Below are 24115 nucleotides of genomic sequence, written 5' to 3'. Positions count from 1 at the left end.
TTCAGTTGTTCATGGCAGGCCTCCTGAGTCCTCTTTTGTTTGTGATTAGAAAAGCTCAGCAAAGCCCTTGTTCTTCAGAGACAGAGTAGCTGCATTGTGTTTTGAGTATAGTCTGAGGATGTGGGACTTCTAGATTTAATGGTTGGCTGCTGACCTAGCTGTTGGATCTGAACCTGGTAGACTTCTGTATGAACTAACGCCTGTAGCTTGGAGGAAAAGAGGAACAGCCACCTGGGTACAGTTGCTGCCTGAGCCTACAGCAAGTGTGTACTGCCTCGTCTGCCACCAGCCAGCCCGTAGAGGTGATAAGCTGTTTGGGCAGATACGTAGCATGTTGTGCATAGCTGGGCCCACACAATAAACCTGTCGGGGACCTGACCGCGGCATGTAGCCTCTGTCACTGCTGAGGCGGGGTTATGCTGCCAGACCAATAGAGCCCTGATTGCTATAATTACTCATTCTGAGATTTGGGAAAATCGGAATGTGTCCATATGCTGAACTTGCTGAACACTTGACTAGTTTTTTTCAAAACTATAAAACCAAGTGACAGCTGCTTTTTATCAAGTGATAAAATTTCTTAAAATATTACTCCTTCCATGTTTGAGCTGCTTGCTCAACCTCTCTTCAAAGCAAAACACATCAGGTGTACAGGATACTCCATTCAGCTGTGTATGGAGGTTCCTTGAGCCCTACCCAATACAAAGTGTTTCATCAAGCCAAATTTTGTCATTGCCATCGCTGGCCACGACATAATAAGAAATAAGATTTGCAACAAATTGTCTTAACATTTGTTAGCCTAAAGGGGAAATATAATCATGAAGGATAAGCTGACTGTGTCTTTTATCTTTTTCTCTCCCTTCTGAAGCTGTAGCTATTCCCTGTTTGAACATGGTTAAGGTAGTTAGAACCAATTTATTCTGTGGTAGAAACATTTGAGACAGAAACATAAATGAAACATCCCTAAACCAGAAGCTAAGTACAGATTTAAGATACATTTCTTTTGCCAGTTTTGAAACTGGCTACTGTGTTTTAAATTCATTTTTGATGCGAACAGATACTCTCAGCCATTTTCCTATCCTGCTGGTGTTTGTGTAACGTTAATTTTGAGAACTATGTGGTCTTTGTCTCCTGATTGAGTGTCTAACTAGATGTTTTACAGCAAAGTAAGAAAAGTTATTGTCATAATGAACACTAAAAAAAACTTACTTCATCTGTAAGCATGATGGCTAGCTTGTGATATTTACAGTCCCACAATGTATTTTTAACTTGGTTAAACAAGTTTGAGGACTTGTTTCTGGTTTGGGGTAGGGCATATGAAATATGAATGTGTGCTTTCATGTTTGTGCTGAGGCCTTTCCACTCTCTTCCATTTTATTATTATTACTGTCCAGTTTAATATGAGGTATTTCAACTTTTCTGGTGGGAGCTCTATATTAAAGAGAAAAGGTCTTGTTTCCATTGTGACATACAGCGTTGCCTTTCCTAGCCATGCCTGTGCTCTCTGCACAGTGTATCAGAGCTGCTTTTCTGCAAACAGAATAGCTCGTTTCTTTAACAGCCCACTCATATAGAAATTAATATTGTAACTTCATTTTCAGCAAACAAGCAATGGCAAATCAACAAGTGTCAGGAGGCAAAAGAGAATATATGTTCTTGTACCTGAACGATTTGCAGCATTTCTTGAGTTATGTTACGGATTCAAAGCTGGATGCTGGATCTTGCCCCGTTTCTCTGTGTAGCCGTAGATTTCTCCCTTGGAACTGGACGTCTCATTAGGATCAGAGTGTGAGATTTTGGTTGGAGGATTGCTCTCCACTGGTTTTTAACTGTGGAGCAAAGGGAAAAAATACAGATACTTCACCTGTATAGAGCGAGCATAGTTATTGCAGCTATGTATATATTGAACAGTAACTTGCAAAATAACAATAATCAATATGCTCTGAGGACTTTCTTTCATTTTAAAGTCTGGCTTTTATTCCACGTACTGAATTTCTCCACTCACATCTAACAATGTGATTATTAGTAAATTCCCATGAGTAGTTTTGAAGAAAGATGCTGTCTTAGGGATATTTTAAGTTTTTCAAGACAAAAAGGACTTGGTATCAGAATTATTATTGATTTCCAGTCACTGTAAAGTACACACACATCACAATAAAGGTTAAGTGCCTAGAAGAATGTAAAAGAGCAGCAACTTTAAGTAAAAAGAAATTCCAGATTAAAAAGAAATCAGACTAAAGTAAATGCAGTGAACTACTTCCTTTATGAGTAAGTCTGGAATTTTTTCTTCATACAGCTGCCGTAAACAGGATGTTTTCCCTTCTTGTTCTTAATGCAGAGATGAACACATCAATATTTAATTTGACCACAAGTAGTATATGTATTGCATTTAACCCCAAATAATATATTTCAGACTTTGTCTGTTTTTATAATGATGATACGAATTTATAAATCCTTAATGCCCTTAATACTGCCCATATGTTGTGCTGAAATCCTTAGGAATCTGTAAAAATAAAAATCAAGAAGATAGTTATGGGCTCTGAAAGTGGAAAACAGACCTAAGCCAGTCTAACAGCTAAAGATTTGTCAGCTGGATCCTAATGCTCCTAAACCTTTGGCATAACAAATGTTGCCTTTGAGAACTTATCCCACTATATCTGGGCATCTTAAATCACTCTACAGAAATAATATAAAATAAAATGCTCCACTTCTAAATAGAAGGCATGATCCTGGCATCTGTGCTTCTGCCCCAAGTGCTGTCCTTCTGTGCCACAATCAGCATGAGCTTTTCTTAGATTTATGCTTGTGGGCATATGGACAACTGGAAGTCATTTGGAGATGTCAGTTGTCCTCATTTTTTTTCTTTTATCCTTATCCACTGTCAGCTGCTAAGGCTGGTACTAGTTTTACTCTGAAGCAGTGTGCAGTCAGATTGCTTCATGGACATTTTTTAATTTCAGAAGCAGAGAGCAAGAGAAGCCATTAATAAGGACTAGCATGTGTGCATATACAGGTATTTTCCACCAACAGAAGGTGGTGTTGATTCCTCACCCTGTGTAAAAGCTCTGTCTCAGGTTTTTACATACACTTGCCCAGTACCTTCTAAAGACTAGTCAGATGGAAGCAATCGGATGCTCTCATCAATTTATAGACTTTCCATGCTCGTTTGAAACCCAAGACTTTTAAAAGCTACAGATCATTACTAGTTTGGAGGCTACCCTGCCCATGGGACTAAGAATTTCTGCTAGTCATCCTGTCTTTTGTTGGCAGCCTTTTGTTAGGCAACAATTGCTTTCTTCCTTTCACACCAACTATTCATGTTGCTGGGTTTTATTTTCCCATCCACTCATAGTAAACTGATGCACCAGGACAGCATTATAATGAATTTCTATTTGGTTAGGCAAAAGTTGGATTGTCATGAGTAATCGAATTACTCCTCTGGAGACAGGATTTCTAAGTAAAGTGATGAGGTGAAGCGATTACAGCTGTAACCCTTACAAGCATAAAAAGATGTGTTATGCTAATCCTTTGTGAATGGGTTGAATTGAAAGCGAGGTGAATAAAAAAGAATGCTCTTGGAAAAAGAAGGGGGTATGAAAGGACTACTGTGTCATTTATTCCCTTTTCATTCATCCTCTGTTGCTATAGAGAAAAAAAAAAAAGTAGTGGTAAACTGGAGTGCTTTACCTTTCAAGTCTGTCATTCAAGTCATTTAATCTTAAGCTGCCTGAAATTTTGTGTAAAAAAATCAAGGAGGGGGGGAAAAAAAAAGGTGGAAGGATAAATACAGCAAAAAGAGATGTGTGAAGAAGTGCCAGTAAGTGTAGGTTGCTTTTTTTAGGTTACTAAACCTGGTATGACATTATCTTACCTAGGTGTAAAAACAGCAGAGTGAGGAGGGGAAAAAAAAACACTGAGGAAAGTATGAGTTACGCCAAACATTACCTTTATCTGCAAACATTTATAGCCCGAGTGTGAGATCCTTGTTACCCCCAGGCTTGTTTCTTTTCTGTTTCAGCTTTTTCAGCTGCTAAATAGGAGTGCTCTGTCTCAAGTTAATACCTGAGAAGACTTTTAAAGGTTCAACTAGAAGGAGAGGTGGCTTGTGAATTACAGTGTAGTAATTAACTGACTAGAGCAGCATAAATAGGTTTTGTTAGATGGAGAAGAAGAAATAACTTTTTGTTTTTAGATGACCAACCTGAATATAAACAGCCAATGGTGTAACTTGGTTTTTGGTTTGTTTTGTTTTTTAAGATTTCAAACAAGTTTCATTATTGCTTTTTTTTCCCCTCTCTGTGTACTTTTCAGGGGGAGAGGGGTGGGGTGGTTGACCCTGGCCAGCAACTAAGCACCCACCCAGCTGCTCACTCACTCTGCTCACCAGCAGAATGGGGAAGAGAATCAGAAGAGTAAAAGGAAGAAAACTTGTGGGCTGAGATAAAGATTAATAAGTGAAAGAGAGATTTATGTGTTTTTTAAAAAGTGATGCAAAGCAGTCACTCACCACCTCCCACAGACAGCCCAATGCTCAGCCAGTCTCTGAGCTATGGTTACTTTGGAAATTCGAAAATCACAGCTTTTATTGCTGAGCATGGTCTCATATGGTATGGAATATCCCTTTCGTCAGTTGGGGTCAGCTGTCCTGGCTGTGCCCCCTCCCAGCCTCTTGCCCACCCCCAGCCTACTCGCTGGGAGGCAGCGTGAAAAGCAGAGAAAGCCTTGATGCTGTGCAAGCACTGCTCAGCAACAACTGAAACATCCCTGTGTTACCAACGCTGTTTTGGTTACAAATCCAAAACACAGCACCATACAGACTGTGATGAGGAAAGTTAGCTCCATCCCAGCCAGACCCAGTACATTCTCTAAGAATGCTTACATTTTATGGTCATGTTTTTCAGCATACTATCTTTCCAAGGAGAAGACTGGGGAAAGTTTGCGCAAAATTCCTTCCACTATGTCTGCCTAAAGGGATGATTCAAATTTGGTATTCTGAAAGTTTCATATTAATGAAATCCTACATTAGCTCTAAATTTGGAAAAAAATACCAGTGGGCACAGGGGGACGAGCTGTTTATTTTTCCCTGTCAGGTATCAGAAACTAACTGGAGTTTAAGAACAGAGCCTTTGAAGGAAAAGGAGAAAGAATATAATTTCCAGAGCTACTACTTTACACTTGCATTTCCCCCAAATTCCTTGAGTAAAACCTCCCTGGAAAGCCTCTGTTTACTACTCTCTTACTGTTTTGCCCACATCCCTCTTGAAATTTTTAAGATATTAGCCAAGGTGAAGAAACTTGTTTTAACCTTAGAAGTGATTTTCAAACCATTCCTGTTTATTTCATCGTGGCTGGAACAGACCCTTGTGCACAAGGAGTCCTGTCTGAAAAGGAAGGGATAACCCAGCTCTGAAACTAACTCGCCCTAATCTCAGCTGTAATCTTCCCTCGTCCAATGTTAAAGACAGGGATGAAATCCAAGCTGAAATCTTTTACTACTAGAGTATTTGGTGGCCCAAACATGTGAGAAAGGTCTTTGCAAAACACCTGAGTGGGAGTCTCTTATACTTGTTACCCACCTGCAGTAGTGCAGGCATGGTGACAGTGCTATGGGAGAAGGATATTTGGTTTTAATGAGGGAGTACCTGCCAGTATAAAAAGCTAATTCTTCTAGGGCTACAGGATGAGGAATGTTTGGCTCTTTCAGAAAAAACTGTTTTAAATTGGCTGTTGCTGTCACTGGGCTTTCAATCAGCAATTGTAATTAAAGTTTCTTAAATATTAATGGTAATTTTTACCCTTGCCAAAAGTCAAGATCAGTGTAAGATGGTTCAATGCAATGAAACATGTTTTGAATTCAGGTTCACTAAGTAAACATTGTTAAGTCAATGAGTGAGAATGAAATTTAGTTAGTGTATTGCTATGCAGTAAAACATGTCATGTATTTTACTGTTTCTTGAAAAGGCTTTACAAACGCCCAATAAACAGAAAATTGACATTATATAAGAAATATTTTTTGGTTAGTGGGCATAAATACATTTTGCTGTAAATGAATGAAAATAAGATTTTTTTGTGTATGATTCTGCTGGGAGCTTAGAGCCAATACATCTAAGAAATTGTTGAAAAATTTTGCAGTAGGTATTGCTTTTATGTAAACTGAAAGTCCTTAAATTGTCATCTTTATTCACTACATTTGATGAAGCAGAAGACAAAGAGGCTTAAAATAAGGCTTTTCTTTTAGTAGTTTGTATTAAGAGTGGTTGAACCACTCCTCTGTTTGTCCATACTGGCATAGCCCCGCTGATTTAAACTGAAGGTCCGCTCTCAGATGCGTATGGAGTTGTTTGATTTTCCAGGTCTCAAGAGAGTGGCTGAATGTAGAAAATAATTGAAGCAAATGGGAACATTTTGAGCTTAAAAAGTGTGTTTTTTTTAAAAAAAGCCTCTGTGTTTACAATACAAATACAAAAAAAGTTTAAAAGAGTAAATGGACTCTGAAATTGGGTCCTTGCTTTGCTTATATTTAGGCTTAATCTCATTTTGATGCGTTCATTTGGTCAGTAAACGATACAAGAGAAAGGAGCATATTTGCTACAACTAAAGTTGAAGACTTAGTATCAGTGACCTGAGGTAATACATATCACAGGGGGTTTGATCTGTAATTCACTCCATGCAGATCTGACAGTGCATTTCAGACATGATTTGTAATGATATTTATGTTCTTGTTCTGCCCGTCTCACAAAAAGGCACATGATTTATGCAGTTAAGTGGTAGGTTTGTGCTGTGGCAGCACGTGTAGTAGCATCTGGAGTTCCCATTGCTTAACCAGCACAGGGGATGGCCTTTCTAGAGTGCGCAGTAAGGTAATGTTTGCAACAGGTCTGGGATTGTGCCTTCTGAAAGAAGGAAGAAAGAAGCCACTGCTTTTGCTCAGAGATCCACGTTTGAATTTGCTTCTCTTTTCATTGGCACGAATGGCTCAGATTCATGTAGCAAGGGAATACAATTCAAGTCCAATTTAAATTGACATTTACAACCAAAAATCATTTATTTCATCAAAAATCATTTCTTTTTATCACTAAAGAATTTTAAACATTTTCTATATCAACCATTACCCTTTCTTCTTTTTGGTTTTTTATGCTTGCTTTCTTTTGCTGTTTTCCTTTTTGCTGTTTTTTTCTTTTAGTCCAATTCTTTTTTCATCGTGTTTTCCTTGTTCTGCATATCTGTTTTCCAGACTCTTTTAATTTCTGATTTCCCTTGCCGTGTCTCTGTATTTTCATTCTCCTGTCAGACCTAGGGCAGCTCCGTTAACCACAAACTGTCTTTCTGCCACTAAACCCAGAATCGCCCCTCTTCTATCCCCGCAGTCTTTCTTACGGCAGGGTTTCTCCAGCCCTGGGGTCCCCTGGGGAGAGGTCCACAAGCAAACGAGGAGAGCATTTCAGGGAGGAAAGCCATAGAATCATAGAATCATTAAGGTTGGAAAAGACCTCTAAGATCATCGAGTCCAACCATCGACCCAATACCACCATGCCCACTAAACCATGTCCCTAAGTGCCACATCTACATGTCTTTTAAATACCTGCAGGGATGGTGACTCAACCACTTCCCTGGGCAGCCTGTTCCAATGTTTAACCACTCTTTCAGTAAAGAAATTTTTCCTCACGTCCAATCTAAACCTCCCCTGCCGCAACTTGAGGCCATTTCCTCTCGTCCTATCGCTTGTTACTTGGGAGAAGAGACCGACACCCACCTCGCTACAACCTCCTTTCAGGTAGTTGTAGAGAGCGATGAGGTCTCCCCTCAGCCTCCTGTTCTCCAGGCTAAACCACCCCAGTTCCCTCAGCTGCTCTTCATAAGACTTGTTCTCCAGACCCCTCACCAGCCTCGTTGCCCTTCTCTGGACACGCTCCAGCACCTCAACGTCCTTCTTGTAGTGAGGGGCCCAAAACTGAACACAGTATTTGAGGTGCGGCCTCACCAGTGCCGAGTACAGGGGCACGATCACTTCCCTACTCCTGCTGGCCACACTGTTTCTGATACAGGCCAGGATGCCATTGGCCTTCTTGGCCGCCTGGGCACACTGCCGGCTCATGTTCAGCCGGCTCATGTTCAGCCGGCTGTCAACCAGCACCCCCAGGTCCTTTGCCGACAGGCAGCTTTCCAGCCACTCTTCCCCAAGCCTGTAGCGCTGCATGGGGTTGTTGTGGCCGAAGTGCAGGACCCGGCACTTGGCCTTGTTGAATCTCATACAGTTGGCCTGGGCCCATCCATCCAGCCTGTCCAGGTCCCTCTGCAGAGCCTTCCTACCCTCGAGCAGATCAACACTCCCGCCCAACTTGGTGTCGTCTGCAAACTTACTGAGGGTGCACTCGATCCCCTCATCCAGATCATCGATAAAGATATTGAACAAGACCGGCCCCAAAACTGAGCCCTGGGGAACACCGCTCGTGACCGGCCGCCAACTGGATGTAACTCCATTCACCACAACTCTCTGGGCCCGGCCGTCCAGCCAGTTTTTGACCCAGCACAGAGTACACCTGTCTAAGCCGTGAGCCGCCAGCTTCTCTAGGAGAATGCTGTGGGAAACAGTGTCAAAGGCCCTACTGAAGTCCAGGTAGACCACATCCACAGCCTTTCCCTCATCCACTAGGCGGGTCACCTGGTCATAGAAGGAGATTAGGTTGGTCAAGCAGGACCTGCCTCTCATGAACCCGTGCTGGCTGGGCCTGATCCCCTGGTTGTCCCGCTCATGCCTTGTGAGCGCCCTCAAGATGAGCCGCTCCATAATCTTCCCCGGCACCGAGGTCAGGCTGACAGGCCTGTAGTTCCCCGGATCCTCCTTCCGGCCCTTCTTGTAGATGGGCGTCACATTGGCAAGCCATCACATGCTATAGGCAGTAAGTTCTTTTACCCAGTATGTAGCCATATTAATAGCAGCTTGAAAGAGTGTTTTCTATCCCCTTTCCCAGTTAATGAAACTTCAGCTGAGGAAGATGCTTTCTGGTAAGCAAGGACTAACTCATTTAATGTCTCTTCTCTGCTGGCTTTCTGCACTTCTTTGCATTGAGAGGCAGGACCTGAAGAGCAGTCTTCATCTTTATAGGCAATCAGTGGCCACTGAGAATCTTTTAGCAAACCAGAGCATGAGGTTTTTTCTTAAATATTCAGGGCCAGATGCTTAAAGCTACAGTCAGCTTTAAAAAGTGCCCAGGAGCCAGCTCTGATTGAATCTTAGAGGATTGGTTTTGAAATTGCGACAGCCTTAGGAAAAAAGCCTCAAACATGAATCTAAGTGAAATACTGAAACTGGAAGAAACACAAAGTTAAAACTGCATTCCCTGCATTTCAGAGAATACTGCTTCACACATTTATTTATTTATGAAAACAAGTCAATAATGACTACTTAGAGCAATGAGATGAACAGAGTGTCAGTTGGTGTCTTCATGTATAAAGTAGGAATCTTGGAATAATTCAGGTTGGAAGGGACCTCTGGAGGTCGTCTGGTCAAACCCTTGCTCAGAGCAGGTTCAGCTTAATTGGATCTAAACTGGAAGTTAAATGAGGTTACGCAGGGCCTTGTCAAGCTGAGTTTTTAATGTCTCCAAGGATGGAGATTCCTCTTTGGGCACTTGCCCCAGTGTTTTACCACCCTCATTGTGATATTTTTTTTTTTCCATGCTACCTACTTTGGGCTTTCCCTCGTTGCAAGTCATGTCTGTTGCCCCTAGTCCTTTTGCTCTGCATCTCTCAGAGCAGAGTCTGGCTGTCTCTTCTCTACATCCATCCACCCATGAGGCAGCTGAAGACGGCAACAAGATCAATTCTCTCCTTCTTTATTTTCTGCAAAGCTGCTTTCTAACCCCAGGCTGTACGGTGGTGTGGTGTTACCATCCCAAGCGCAGGGCTTTGCACTTGGCTTTGTAGGTGAAAGAAGGTGGAATTATTTTCCACAGAGAATATCATGTGTAGCCAAATGGAAATATATCAGCCCTGGTGCAAGTTTGGGAGCACAGAATCGAACATTTATTTTTACCAGTTACGCTGAGTAAAACCTACCTGGGTCTATGAAACTGAAAGATTATTAGGTCCCTTCTCCTTTCTCAGTGGCGTAATGGTAGATGTATTTACCCCTAAATGATCAGTGAGATAACAAAGACAGTTGACCTTTAGTACTATAGATTTTCTAAGATCTGTATTTATTGCATGATGAAAACACACTAGTCTTATATGTGATTTCAGATCAAATTACATTTTTATTTCTTGCTTTTCCTTTTCAGCATTTTGTCCTGCTGAAAAAAACTGTTAGATAAACATCTACCTTCTACAGTGTTCTAGTGATCAAAAAATGCCTTTATAGTTTTCTTACAAAGTTTAATGTAGTACCAAGCTGTTTAATGTTTGGTTCAGAAATACATTATTATTCTCCGCTTTCCATTTCTTGAATGCTTGAGGTATGCAACCAGTTTTGTATTTAATTTGACTTTGGGGATATTCTGTAAGTAGCAGACATGATCGTACAGGATTGTACTATGTTTTCATGTAATACTTACTAGTCTTGTTATTACACCAGAGTCAGGCAAGAGGTGGTCTTATCTGGAGATATTGTCATTGCATTGATTGGCTAATATGTTTCCCCAGGTGTACATTTCTTTTCAAACACGGGTACATTAAATATGACAGTAGATCTGATTTATGAGAGGTGCTCAAGCCATCTGAAAGTCGTCTCCTGTGTTGGTGCTGTCTGAATGTGTCAGGGTGACTTCTTCTACCCAAGTTTGAAAATTCTGGCCAGCTGTCTCTAAGGAAGCTGATAGATAACATTGCCTGTTTCTTAAGGAATAGGAAGTTGAAGTGAGTCATTCATTGACGTCATATCAAGTCAGTCACAGAGTAAAGCCATTTTTTGCTTCCTTGAAGAGAAGAAAGGCCATTTTCACTGTAGATGGTCAGGAATACCCACTTGTAAATGGGAGCTCACACTATGGAGTGGCCTGGGTGTTTCAAATCACAAGTCACGTTTTGCCAAAGGGACGATTTAAATGAGGTACATAGAGGTGTTCTCTGAAAACTAGAGCATATTGTTTTCATGTCAGTCCTTGTTAAATTCAATTTTTTGCTCCTATTTTAAAACGCAAATTTGGTTTTGCTCATTGTTAGGCAAAGCTTGGTGCCTCAGTGTAGATATTTTTGCCACCTCATCTGCAAGAGTTCTTGGCACGCCTTCAGTTTAAGGTGATTTTCTCCTCCAAATCAGTCACATTTTAATCAGATCACAACTGACTGAAAACCCTAAAACCAGATTTAAAGCATAAATACCAGTACAGTAATCTTCTTTGCCAGCAACCCATGACATAAATCATAATACAATATTTGCATGTTATAGTTGGCTTCATTTATTTTGACTTCTGTGTGGATTTGAAGCTTTTGTTAGATATATTTTTACTTTGATACAGTTGTATTTTCCTGGAGAATCTAGCTGGGAAAGCAACAGCCCGAGGCATATTCAATACAGAGCAGCTAATTTCATCCTCTGGATAAAAACAACTAAATGCTCCACTACCCGCAAAACACGCAGCCGAGGGGGCCACAAATCCACTTTCAAACCGATACCTTTTAGTTCTGCATACTGCACAACCCAGTACTGCTTTTCATACAGCCTAGCTGCCTTCTGTCAGAGTAAGCTTTGTGCAATTAAAAACTGATTCATCTTTACTTTTTTATGAACCAGTGTAATACCAGGTATGAAAAGTTCATCTAACTTTAATCGTGGAGGGCTCTTTATTACATCTGGTTCCCCCATTGCAGTTTTGTGTGAGTATTTACTTGAATAATGGAAATAATAAAAAGTCTCTTATTTCTTTCAGAAGAGAAAAATTGATTAGAGTTTAAGGTTTGAAGGCATCAAGACTTCTGTATGAAAAGAAAAAATATGAAGAAGTAAAGCCAAAGGTTCAGAAAGTGGCAATACACGTTAACAGTCATCTTTCTTGCAGGCGTGTTTTGTCCTGTAGTCTGCAGGACTGCCACCTCTTCCTCCTGCTTGAAAGTTACTTTGAAATATTAGTAAAATAGGGATACTTGAAAAGAGACACAATGACACAGTATGAAAGGCTTTTAATGTCATTACATGTCCTAGTCAATGGCAATCAACCCAGAGCGGTGAACATCAATGTAGTTTTTTTCATACAGTTGTCACTGCATTAGCTGCATGTTGTTGCAGTGCCGTTACCGCTGCGTTTCTAGATGTCGAAACCAGTAAACAAGCCTATAAACAGGCTTGTGACTCCTTACCCAGGGTTTAAGGCTTAGGTAACATGTTTGTTTTGCAAATGGTTGGTGTAGCGGAAGATGTCAAAGCTTTCAGTCAGCTAAAGGCTGTTGCCCTCGTGTCGCAGCTGGTAGACTGGCATGGATAAACACCACCGCTTTGATGTTTCAGTGCAAAATGAGGTGGCCTAGCTTAAAGTGCTGACATAAGACCTTTCAGATATATTTGGATAAGCAGATTTGGGAGCAACTGCATAATTAGGGTAATGGCTGAGACAGTACTTGCAGCCCACTGCGATGTGCAGCTGGGTGATACCCGGTTGGTTTGGAAGAGGATATTTGCCTTTCCCTCATGCTCCCAGACCTCCAGCTGCTTGGACACCTGTTAGTGCTGAGGAGTTCAGGAGAACCTCAAGAGTTTTGACCCGTGTAACTTTCTGAGAGTGGATGCTCTTCAGATGGGAAGACTTTGAAGAGAAGGAAAGTTCTCTGCCATGGGTGTTGCACACCAGTGCATCCTGTGTTGTTTCCCAGCTAGCCCAGTGGACTCCTATAGACACTGAATCATGTCAGGAAAGTATTGTGTAACTGAAGAAGTTGCAAAAAATTTCTCTAGATGGAAGAATAGAAATCATGTGAAAGAAAGCATCTTTGATTCTTTCGGGGTACTTATATTTACTCTTTCACTTTATTAGAAAAAGCACCAAATTTTACAAGAAACAGAATACTGAAGGCTGGCAGTCATGACAGTAAGAATCTGGGATACTAATAACTGATGGGTGCTACTGAAGACTAGTTTTAGAACTGTATAAACTTTAATCTCTGTGGGTTTGGAAAAACTGGGTCCTAACTCCAAAGGAAGAATTAACTATTTGTTTCCTTGGAGGGAGTTCTCTGTATTTTCTCACCTTTTGCCATTCTGAATGGCAAATAATAACCAATGGGTGCTATTAAAGACTAGTTTTAGCACTGAATAAACTTGAATCTGTGTGGGTTTGGGGTTTTTTTGCAAGGATGAAGGAAACACTATTTCTGTTCCTCCTCATTGCCTTTGTCTTTTGATTCCAACCTCAATGTTATTACCGCTGCATTTGATGTAAGATAATTCTTCATGTTGGGAATTCAATTGTTCTGTTTTGAGCTAGTGTGAGTATAGTTTGGGTTGAGAGTTTGCACTTTTGTGGTGGAGGAGAGTTAAGCTGTCCTTGCTTCCTTCAGTGTAATTGCACAGGTCTGCAATAACTCTGCAACTCCTACACTACCAGTAAATTCTCACTTACAATTTTATAGTTGCTTAAATTAGCAGAAGTTATTCACAGAATGTTATTTTCAATAAATATAGCAAAATGGAACTTCAGACGTTTGAGAGTAATATTTTTCCCCATAAACCATGTTGTTTGCATATATAAATGATAATGATCATTATAACGTACCTTCTCTACTAAACTTCTTAAATGTTACCTGGTGGAAAGGCACATAAAGATGAGGTATTTTGTATATTTGTTACCAAACATTGCTTTTATAGTAATTTTCTTTTCAGTTTAATTCTGAGATAACAAGCCATATAGGAGTCATTATCAAAACCAGATGATTTCTTAATGCAGTGTTTCGCATAGTTGAAATTTTATAACTAACATCAAGTGACAATTTATTTCTAAAAACACATGTTTTTGAAAGCAGACTGTTTGTTCAGACTAAAACTTGAAAATTTTTTAATTTGTAATGTGGCCAAACGCTAACACTTTTTTTTTCCCCAAAAAAAGTTAATAAATGACCTCATTACCAAAAGGTGGGCTACCTTTATATGTTCTCAGGAAAAAGTGCTACTACAGGTCTAACAACAGATCCATTGTACACAGGAAGTAATCACAGTGACCTTAAGAAATGGTAACAGTCCATCCAACAAGTTGTTGCTGAATGGTTGTGATCAGGTGGATCAGAGTGTTAGGGGACCATTCTCGACCAATACCCCTCTCCAGAAAATCAGGGAAAAATAGTAGTTTAAATTTCATTGTGTCAGTCTGATACTTTACAGCATGCATTTTATGTATTGCTACAACGTTTTTTTACGTATCATTTTCAAGGGCTGTCAGTACTCATGCAATGAAAAAATGTGTATGAGTCTTCAGACCTCTACTTCTATATGGGCTACTGAAAGAACTGCATCAAGTGGCTCAAGAAAGTCTCATTCTAAAAACTGATCTTTTCCAAGACACAGAAAATTAACCAGATTTCAAAATAAAAGAAAATTGCATTAGGTATTTCTCTTACTTTCTCCAACGTTTCAAACGTGCAGCTGTTATGGGATGAGACCTGGTATTTTGAAACAAGCACTTAGTATTGTCCGCAATTTGTATATTAGGAGATCCTGTAGCTTTCTAAAACCTGAGTTCTGGCACAGACTAGGATTTTTTCACGGTAAGGCTCTAGCCTTTGCGTGGTTGGTGACAATTTTGAAATGATGACCTGAGAGAGAACTTCAAAGATCAAAAAAACACAGTGCCAAAACCCCAAATTATGGTATTCTGATTGCTTTTAAAGATTTGTTCTCATTTGGTTTGAAGGTAAGGCAGGCCAGAAGGGGAGGGGAGAAAAAAGGTTGTCTCATGGATTTTCAGGTGTCCAACAGACTAATGAATAAACTCTAATTTATCCATGGGATATATTTCCATTATGTAAACCCAACAACGTGATTTGTTCTGTATGTTTTGGAGTTGATGGTTCCAGAGGCAAGCACAGCTCTGCCTGGACTTTGTGGTGTGCTGCAACCAGGAGGAGTCTCCCCTCTCTCGGGCAGTGCTGCTGCAACACAGGAAAGGGCTTGTCCTTTGTCCAACTCTGTCCTTGGAGTTTGCGCTTTGCTTTGAGAGGTGCCATTTCAAAACCCTCAGCCCACATCTTTATCTTGTGTCTTGTCCTGGTTAAAACAACTGAACTAGAAGCTGAGAGTGTAACTTCTTACACCCCTGTGTAAAATACCTTGTCACAGTTGCCATCTGCATTCACCCAGAGCTTTTTGTGTCCTGGCGACATGGTTGCGTCACTGAGCCAGCTCACTTAAAGCTACCTTGGTTATCTCTACCTAAACAGCCGTCTCTTGCATGAGGATAATAACTTGCAAATCAAAAGCTGTACAACCTGTAGATTATAAGATGCACTGAAAATCATCTTCCCCTATAACCGAATCCTATCCTTGCAGTATTTTGAAAGATAGTAAAGTGCCTACAAAGTACATGCACAAGTAGTACTTCTTAGTGGCAGATGTAGTAGAAATGCATTGAAGGCGCTAATCTGCTCTTTCAATGTGACCTGTGGACAGCAGGGCAGAGTGTTGCTGGAACATTGTCTCCTCAGCATTGTTCCTGCTTTGGCTCTGTTTGTCTGCACGTGTCCAAGGTTTCACAGTTAGTGAGGCAAACGGATTCAGCACTTTCTTCACTTGATACTTCTGAATCTTTTAAGGTCAACTCTTTCATAACTGGTTATAAATTCATGGACATTACTGTTTTCAGAGTAGTCATGAATTTAAATTGCTTCTCAGTGGAACATTGCAAGAGTAAGTCCTCATTAATTTTAGTTTCAGTCCCTAGTAGCAGCAGACACTTGGTTCACCTGATTCTGTTTTCCTTGTAGTTTCCTACCAAAGTAGTACCAGTCAATGGACTGATCTCAAAGTCCTGGAGCGTAGTAAAGATGGGATTGATTTTTTTTTTTATATTATATATGACTTACCAAAACCATATATATCTACATTTGTGAGGGCTTAACAATACCAGTCGGGAACCGGTCTTTTGTATATATATACAAACGTATATAATATACTGGAATTTCCAGGTAGCATTCTCATTATTGTATGGCAAGATATGCTGTGCTAGTTTGTTTAATTAATTAAAATGCATATAAATATTTATAAGCTGCATGTTCGTCATTTAAAAAGCATCCAGTAACATAAGCTCAGGATATTTTTCTGCATTATCTGGAAGCAGGATGTGTAAGCAGGTGGTCACCTGTTTACCTGGCACCATATTTGTATGCAGAGCCACCTGTGGGACTTTCTGTGCTTACCTTCTACAGCTTCTTATACAATCCCAGATCTGACTAGAGGTTAGCCTGAAGCTGTATTTACTTCATTTTTGCACGTAAGCCATCCTTTGAGAGAGGGATCAAAAAGCACTTTCAGAAGGAGCCGTAGGCACCCATGAAACAGTTTCTCTATCCGTTTCTGCAGCAGTGACCTTTTATGTAGAGAACAGTGGTATCTAATTTTTTTCGTACGAGGGCTTAATTTATAATATCACAAAGCTTTGGGGCCTTGAGGACCCCCTCTGTTAGGCATAGCTGGTAGCTTCTGTAATGCCTCCCCCTTTCCCCTGGTAAGGGACACATGTAAGGACAAAGATGGGCGCAGTGTGTTGCAACACAAGGTGAGGCAGCAGATTTTATCTAAGCATCACCTCACCACCCTCCTCTTTCAGGATGGGTGCGGAGAAGAGGCTGGTGGTGCTGGGCATCCCCCTTTTCACCAGCGGAGCCTGTTAAGCTCTTTTCCTTGGGGCAGCCGTGGACCCTGGTTACCATGGTGACAAGGATGAACCTGACACTTCCAAGCACAGCTCGGGGAATCACGTTTTCGGTTCATAATCAAATACAATTTTTCTTTTTAATAATGCTACCCTACAAAGCTGTAATTTAGAGTCCTGGAAGCAACAGCTTAGATGTACCCAAACCCTAGTGAATTTCTGGCATGCCTTCATCTCCCAGAAGCTGTACTCCAAAAGAGAAGCTCTTTGGAAGATGTAGAGAATGGAGAATTGTGGGGATTCCTTTCCTGGTAAATGTATCTCCAGCTTTCAACCTGAAAAAGAAGAATCTTAAAGGGAGGCCAATGGTGTACCAAACTGACTCACATGAAGAAATCTGTAAGACCTCATGAATCGTGTGCATAGTTTGCTGGAACAAGTTGCATATCCCGTCTCCCCCATCCCTGCAAAAGCACATTCAAGTGTTTTCATCAAATAGGATCATCTGAGACTTTTTTTTTAAAGTAATTATGCTAAAAGGGGTTACGGATCTTCTCTCTCTGAACTTGAATTTATTAATTAACTTTCAGACTTCTAAGAATGTCCTTAATTGCACAATGATTATCATTCTAGCAAAGCAGTAACAAAACAAAACTGATGGAGACAGAACGGTCTTTCTGGGCAGATGATTAAAACACAGGGCAGACCAATCTGAAACAAAATATTCATCAGAGAATCTTGCTTAGTTTCTCAAAGAGCCCTTTTCTCAGGTGGTAGACTGACATATCACCAGAGCTGGCTGGAACTCCAGTTTCATTTGATGTTATCCTGATGTTACCTTGTTGAACTCATTCAGACGTCATTCCTGGTTTTAATTAAAAGTTTTTGAATGCCACATAACAAAGGTGCAGAACAGATTATCTCGAGCAGAGCTATTTTGAATATCAAGCTATGCAGCAATAACACCAGTTTGTGAGAATTCAAAGATCTGCCACAAACAGAAATTAACATTCAAAGAAAATGCAGTATAATAAAATAGCAGCTTTAATCATGCATAAAACAGAGTTTCTTCCCTCACTCACACAAAGGAAACCCAGCATAAAATGCTGTGAATGTTAAGAGTCTCAAATGCTATGATGAGAAGGTTAACGTATAAAATCTTGTTCAAAACCTGTGATTTAAAAGCTGTCTTTTAGAAGGCTGGCTGTTCTCTGAGTGGTACCATACAAGCAGCCCTGCAAAATCCTACCAGAATTTTCTTTTTGAATAATTTTGTTTGGATGAGCGAGTAGAATATCATTATCTTGATTCCAGCACCATCTCCTTAGGAAGGTATAGGTGAATAGATTTTGTGCTGAGTCTCATAAATTCTCTGACAGTTTTGCAAGGCTGTGTGTAAATTCTGAGCTACAGAATGAAGGAGAAGACAGGAAAGCAATACGTGCCGTGACTGGATTCCTTATGCCACGGTATACTTTTAAGAATTAAGTATGAATATTATGCATACAGTCAATTTTAGAAGTGGGTGTTGGATTTTTAGGTATTTGGTTAAAAACAAGATAAAAAAATTAGAGGAATTAAGTACATCGGGAAATTGTGAGAATAAGATGGACTCTACCTCACTAACTGTTTAGAATTTTACCATGCCTGAGAGTGTTAGCAATCCTAGCCTAATTCAGTGCTATTCACAGTTGAACTTCATGCTATTGATCACGGAAGTCTACTGATTGAATATTGTCCTTAAGTATTTATGAAAACAAAGAAAACTACTTCTTATGTGGTGACTATAATTGGCAATGTGCAGAGCCAGAATCACTGGATCGAGTTATTTTATGAATTTTGTGAATGGGACTGTGGAACGTGATTGCTGTTACTGTTCGTTAGTTCAGAAGAAAAGCGAGTAGGTAAGTTGCTAAATCCAGTGTTCTCCTCCCAGTCTAGCTCATAAATCTTCTGTGTGGGCAGCTGTTCTTACAGGGGGGAAAAATGTAGTTAACTCTCTGTTTCAGATCAGAAGCACTTACTGCAAATTTTATGCAAGATGACTTTGCACCGGTTGAAAACTGTAGGATTATCTCTTCTTAGACTTATAGGGTCAAATTGTGAAAAACATAGTAATATGCAAGGATATTGTCAAAATTAACACTTAATTGAAGGTTTATTAGAGTAAGACTGGCCAAAGGAATTAATAGCCAATAGAGAGTCCATTTTCATATGATCATCATTCTGTTACCCTGCAAGGTTCTTTTTCAAATTGATAAATTACCTTTTAATACAGTCTGCAGTTCAAGATATAAGAAAGGATTGCAGGACTAGATTACCAAAACGGAATGTTAGGAATTAGTAAAGCAGTTGTTTTTATAATGTAAATAATTATAGACCATTTTTACCTTGTTTAGAAATATACAGTAGTTAACTCCAATTATCAAAATAATTCAATTTTTAACTACTGTATCTTTCCAATTTAGAGAGAAGGATGTTGTGGGGGACCATGTCAAAGGCTTACAGAAGTCCAGATAGACGACATCTGTAGCTCTTCCCTTGTCCGCTGATGTAGTCACTCCATCATAGAAGGCCACTAGGTTGGTTAGGCAAGATTTGCCCTTGGTGAAGCCTTAGTTAGTTGAGTTGCTTTGTTTGGCAAAACCAGCAAATTCTCAGAGTAAGCAGCATTTCTTTTGCTGCTGTAGTCCTTGTGCAGTCAGCAACCAGGAGACACTGACTTACACGCATAAGTTTAACACATAGGCACAAGGTTTCTATGTTTTTGTCCTTTGGTTGTGTATGTGGAAGCTCACACATGCTTATTACAGTACACTTTGAACTATCAAAATTAAAACACAAGTAATATGAAATACTTTCAAATTCATAAGTTTCATTAAAAGATTCTGTGCTACATTCAGTGGCTCCCTCAAAATAATATACTTTATTGCATACAATGCACATACACATAAATAATATATTACAGTGTGATTTATATCTATAATTGCTTTCCTATAGTCCCCAAATGTAACATTTAGTCTAGAGAATGCATATATTATCTGTTGCTGGAAACATACATAAAATAATACTGGCTTCATTTAAGTCAAAAGCAATTTTTCTGTTGATACTAGGGAGAGGGGTAGCGTTTTGCCCATAGATTTTAGCATTTTGGATACAGGAGGCTCAACCACTGGTTATACGCTTGCTTAGTCTATGACTATTCAATATAATTTTTCTCCACTAATTTAGGACTCTGTGGTACATTTCTAGTGGGCACCAGCTTTACCTCATAAGCAGCATTAAAGTTCATGAAATGAGTTACTGTCTCTAACTTCAAACCCCTTAGTGTAAGGAAACTAGAATAAATGGACAAGCAGTTGATATCTTCCTGGCTTTCCACTGTCCTTCTAAAAACTTGGACAGAGAGCTGCATTTTGAACAGTTACTGATGATCCAAACTCAATCATTTCTTACAGAATATGTAATAAAACACCAGTGCCTAAGTTAGGTGAATAAGTAAACTCCCTCAGTAGCGTTTCCTTCAGATTTTCTGAGAAGTGTATAGTTGTTTCTCTAAGGTAACTTTTCTGAATGAAATACCATTGTGAGTGGCCAAGCAATAATTTTAAACATGACTCTGAGAAGCACCTATATTGCAGCTTGCTCTATCAAGCAATAAGGGTCCTATCTTACTCCAAGGAAGTGTGAGACAGGTCTCTCACTCCTTCCCCTCTACTCTCTCATCTCTCACTAATACTCCTGTGAAAATACCACCGTCCTGACCAAGGCTCAAAGCCTGTACTTTTGGATGTATCTTTGAGCCTTCAACTTTTGAAGTGCGTCTTCAGGTCACATCCAATCCGTGATTCATATTTTGGAATCTGTCAAAGACCTGGCCTTAAATTTCCGTCCACACAACTAAATCTCTTGCTCAAGCCCTAGTTATTTTGCAGCTTCGAGTAGTTCTTACCTTTGCTAGGTCAGAGCTACCCAACTGCGCTCACGTTGTACTCATGGCGATTCCAGACACAGCGACTATCCCACTCCTGCATGCTCCCCTCCCTACCCTTCCCACGTCCTTGCTGTTTCTCAGCGCCCCATACAGCAAACATGAGGTTTTTTCCCGTTGGCGTATAAAGCCGTTTATATTTTAGCTTTGATTGGTCTTTTGACTCTACTGATTGGCCTTTTGGCTCTACTGTTTATCAAATGTTCATTCGTGTTTGTCATATCCAGCCCAGCTAATAGTAGACTGGGAGTTGATTCCTTTTAAGCGTTGAGAATCTCAAACGCCTTGTTATTCCAGTTCCTCCTCAAAAATCATCCGCCTCGTTTCCTCTGTTAGACAGCGTCATAGGTGTATCCGGCATTAATTCTAGCTTGTGTGTGAGTATGTGTTGTGTGTACGCAGCTACGCACACCACTTATCTGATCCTGACTTTTACCCCTAAACACCTGAACGACACACATAATACTAACAAAATATATAGTATTGAGTCCACGCAGGTCATGTATGCAAGTGTGCATGCAGGCAGGTATTTACACAAAGGAGGAAGCATTTAGTATTTCTCAGCAGATAGAGTTCAAGCTGTAGGGGAGAGGGAGATGATTATGATGATGAATTCTTATGATGATGATTAAATTTTATGATTAAAGCACTGCCGGATCTCTCACTGTCTGCCTAGCTCTCGCATGGGTGTCTGGAAGAGAACACGTTCCTAACTCAGAAGGTTGTTCTGAGGGTAAGTTGTTCAGATACTGCTGAGAGGGAGGTTACAGAAACAAGTAATGAAGAGTAATTTTAAACAACAGATTGATCCTTCCCTCAAAAGATAATATGGGTTCCTGCACATGGAACCCGAATAGAAATGGTCTGAGTAACATGGTTAAAACCAGAAAGTATTAGATACCGGATGTCCCTGGTACCAACTACGCTGACTTTCTGAAAGGCATATGGAGCAGATTTTCAGGAGAGCGGTAGTCTTTCTCTGGTGTGGCTTCACCTCGTTGTTTGTTCTGCTTTTTTTGGTGGTCTGTTGAGAAGCATCCTAGTTTCAGAGTAAAGGATGTTTTCTGTGGAATGACATAGGCATGATGGTACCAACAGCTTGTAACTACTCCACGTGCAGCTGCTGCGAGGGGGGAGAGGTTAAGTGGCATCTGCTGCATGCCGGGTGGAGAGTGAGAGAAGGGTCAGAGAGGGAGAAAGCAAGCACATGTACCCATCCATGCCTGTGAGCAGGGGAAAGGCAAAGTGCTAAGCCACAGACTTAGAAAGTAAGAACTAGACAACTGAAGAGCTGTTTCCTATTTTACAAGTAGACACCTCATGGGATTTTACCCCTGGCTGAAACCTATTTATATTTTTTGATATTTTTGCCAGGCTGAAAAACCCCATGTTCCCCATCCTTTGTACGCCAGGCTGTGATGCAAATAGGTGCAGACTGAATGTCTGTGCACTTTCATATATATTCTGTTTTCCTTTCTGCTGTAACCTGTGGCCTCAGCCCACTCAGCTGTGTTACAAAGTGGTTTCATCTCTGTGTAGAACAGCGATTTTTTTTTTCAGGGCCTATAAACAGAAATAAAACTACTGCTGACTTTAGGCTTGGCTTTGTGGATGGTCTTATTTAGAGAATCAAAATTCCCAGTAGAATGCAGCTCTCGGGCCAGATGCTGTAAGGTGAATTAATATACAAAGGTGGACTGAAATTGGGGGAGGGAGAGAAGGACTAAAGTTTAGGGTGCCAGCTGCAGCTTGGAAAAGAGAGTTTAATTTACTGTTTGTGAGTTACGTAATCTCACTAGTCCATGTTAAATATTCCATATTTAATATCTGAAAAAACAACAGCAAAGGAAGTAATGGTGATTCAGTTGATAGATTGTCTCTTTAAAAACATACTTCTGCTTTGTAATGCAGTAACTGGTTTGAAAATCCAGATACATATGCACTTCTTCTGTACACATGGAATTACATATATGTATGTACCTGTATACACACATATGTAGTCATATACTTGGTGTTGCAAACGTGTATGGCATACAGATTGAAACTTACAGTGTAACTAAGTGTATCTAGATACATATGTGTGGGTGTATAAACACATGATACGTGTATCTATATTTTGGCTACTGTATTAACACACACACATATTTGGAAATGATCACCAATGATGATTTCCATGTCTCTGGTGCTTACATGTTTAAGCAACTTCTTTTTTGATTCGTTTAGCAGCAGCAACAGAAGAACCTGAGGTGATTCCAGATCCGGCTAAACAAACAGATCGAGTGGTGAAAATAGCAGGAATAAGTGCTGGCATTCTGGTATTCATCCTGCTTCTCCTTGTTGTCATATTGATCGTCAAAAAAAGGTAAGAAAATGATCTGTGCTGATCCCTCTTTTTTTTTCCCCCCTCTGTTTTGAACAACAGTAACTAAATGGGTATTTTTTACAGGTAATCTAAAAAAAAAAAAGTTTCGGGACCAGTAGCTCACATCAGCTTTTGGATGAGTTTTGTGTTTCCTGTTGTTTTTGCTGTGATTCTTATGACAGATTTAAAGAGAGGATTACTTTATATTTGGGATACAATAGCTATATATTTTCTCATACTTACTTATTTCCAAGTGGTTTTAAGTTGCAGTTAGAGTAATGTACAGAATATTAAAATGGGTGGAATTGAAATTCACAGAGCCTTTTTTTTTTTAAAGCAAAAAAAAGAATAACTTACTGCACTTTTCATGTTGTAATCACCTAATGAATTTGATTTTCTATATGCAGCTCTAATGAGTTATTTGTATCTGTATGTTATCCAACTTGCAAAATAATGTAATTTTATACCTCTATTTATGCTCCTGTAAACCTGGAGTTTTTTCTTAAAAGTCGTACCACATCACTGTAAAATTATCTAGTGAGTCCTTAGTGCATGAAATTGTTTAAAAGTGTATTAATTTGAATGAATTTTAATTTTGTTAGCGCTTTCTTAGTAAGCAATATCGCCATCTTCTGGCATTGTACAATGCTAACTCCGCATCCAAAAGCTCCTACCTATAGTAAATTGTGCTACCCTATTGCTCGGCCAGTTTTTAAAACTCTCGATTTCCTCGCGGTTGCAACTCTTTTAACCTGGCATAAAAGTTCATAATACGGCTCTATAAATTCATAGTGATAGCATCGAAACCAATTCCTCTCTTTCTGTGCACCCCCTCCTTGGCGGGTCCCCTTTGCAGGGCACAAGCTGATTTCTCTTGGGTAGAACAAGACCTTTGTCTTCCAGTGGTGCGTGTATTGCATTCCCTTGCCTTTTGCAGAAGTCTTAATGGAAGGTATATTTGTAAATGTTGCGAAT

The 24115-nt window shown here is 40.0% G+C and overlaps 1 protein-coding gene across 7 annotated transcripts in view; it reads left to right on the top strand.

Moving 5' to 3' along the window:
- PTPRK (protein tyrosine phosphatase receptor type K) overlaps positions 1 to 24115 on the top strand; it is a 418972-nt gene that overhangs the window by 357962 nt on the left and 36895 nt on the right. For 5 of the 7 annotated variants that reach the window (XM_076333572.1, XM_076333571.1, XM_076333569.1 and 2 more), the window contains exon 14: positions 23002 to 23140. In XM_076333572.1, the coding sequence (XP_076189687.1) occupies positions 23002 to 23140 (139 nt within the window). The remainder of the gene's footprint in view (positions 1 to 23001; positions 23141 to 24115) is intronic. The other 2 variants (XM_076333573.1, XM_076333568.1) reach the window with 1 other exon arrangement.

Source organism: Aptenodytes patagonicus, chromosome 3 (assembly GCF_965638725.1).
Source record: "Aptenodytes patagonicus chromosome 3, bAptPat1.pri.cur, whole genome shotgun sequence".
Taxonomy (NCBI): Eukaryota; Metazoa; Chordata; class Aves; order Sphenisciformes; family Spheniscidae; genus Aptenodytes; species Aptenodytes patagonicus.
This window is presented reverse-complemented; position numbering and strand designations above follow the sequence as displayed.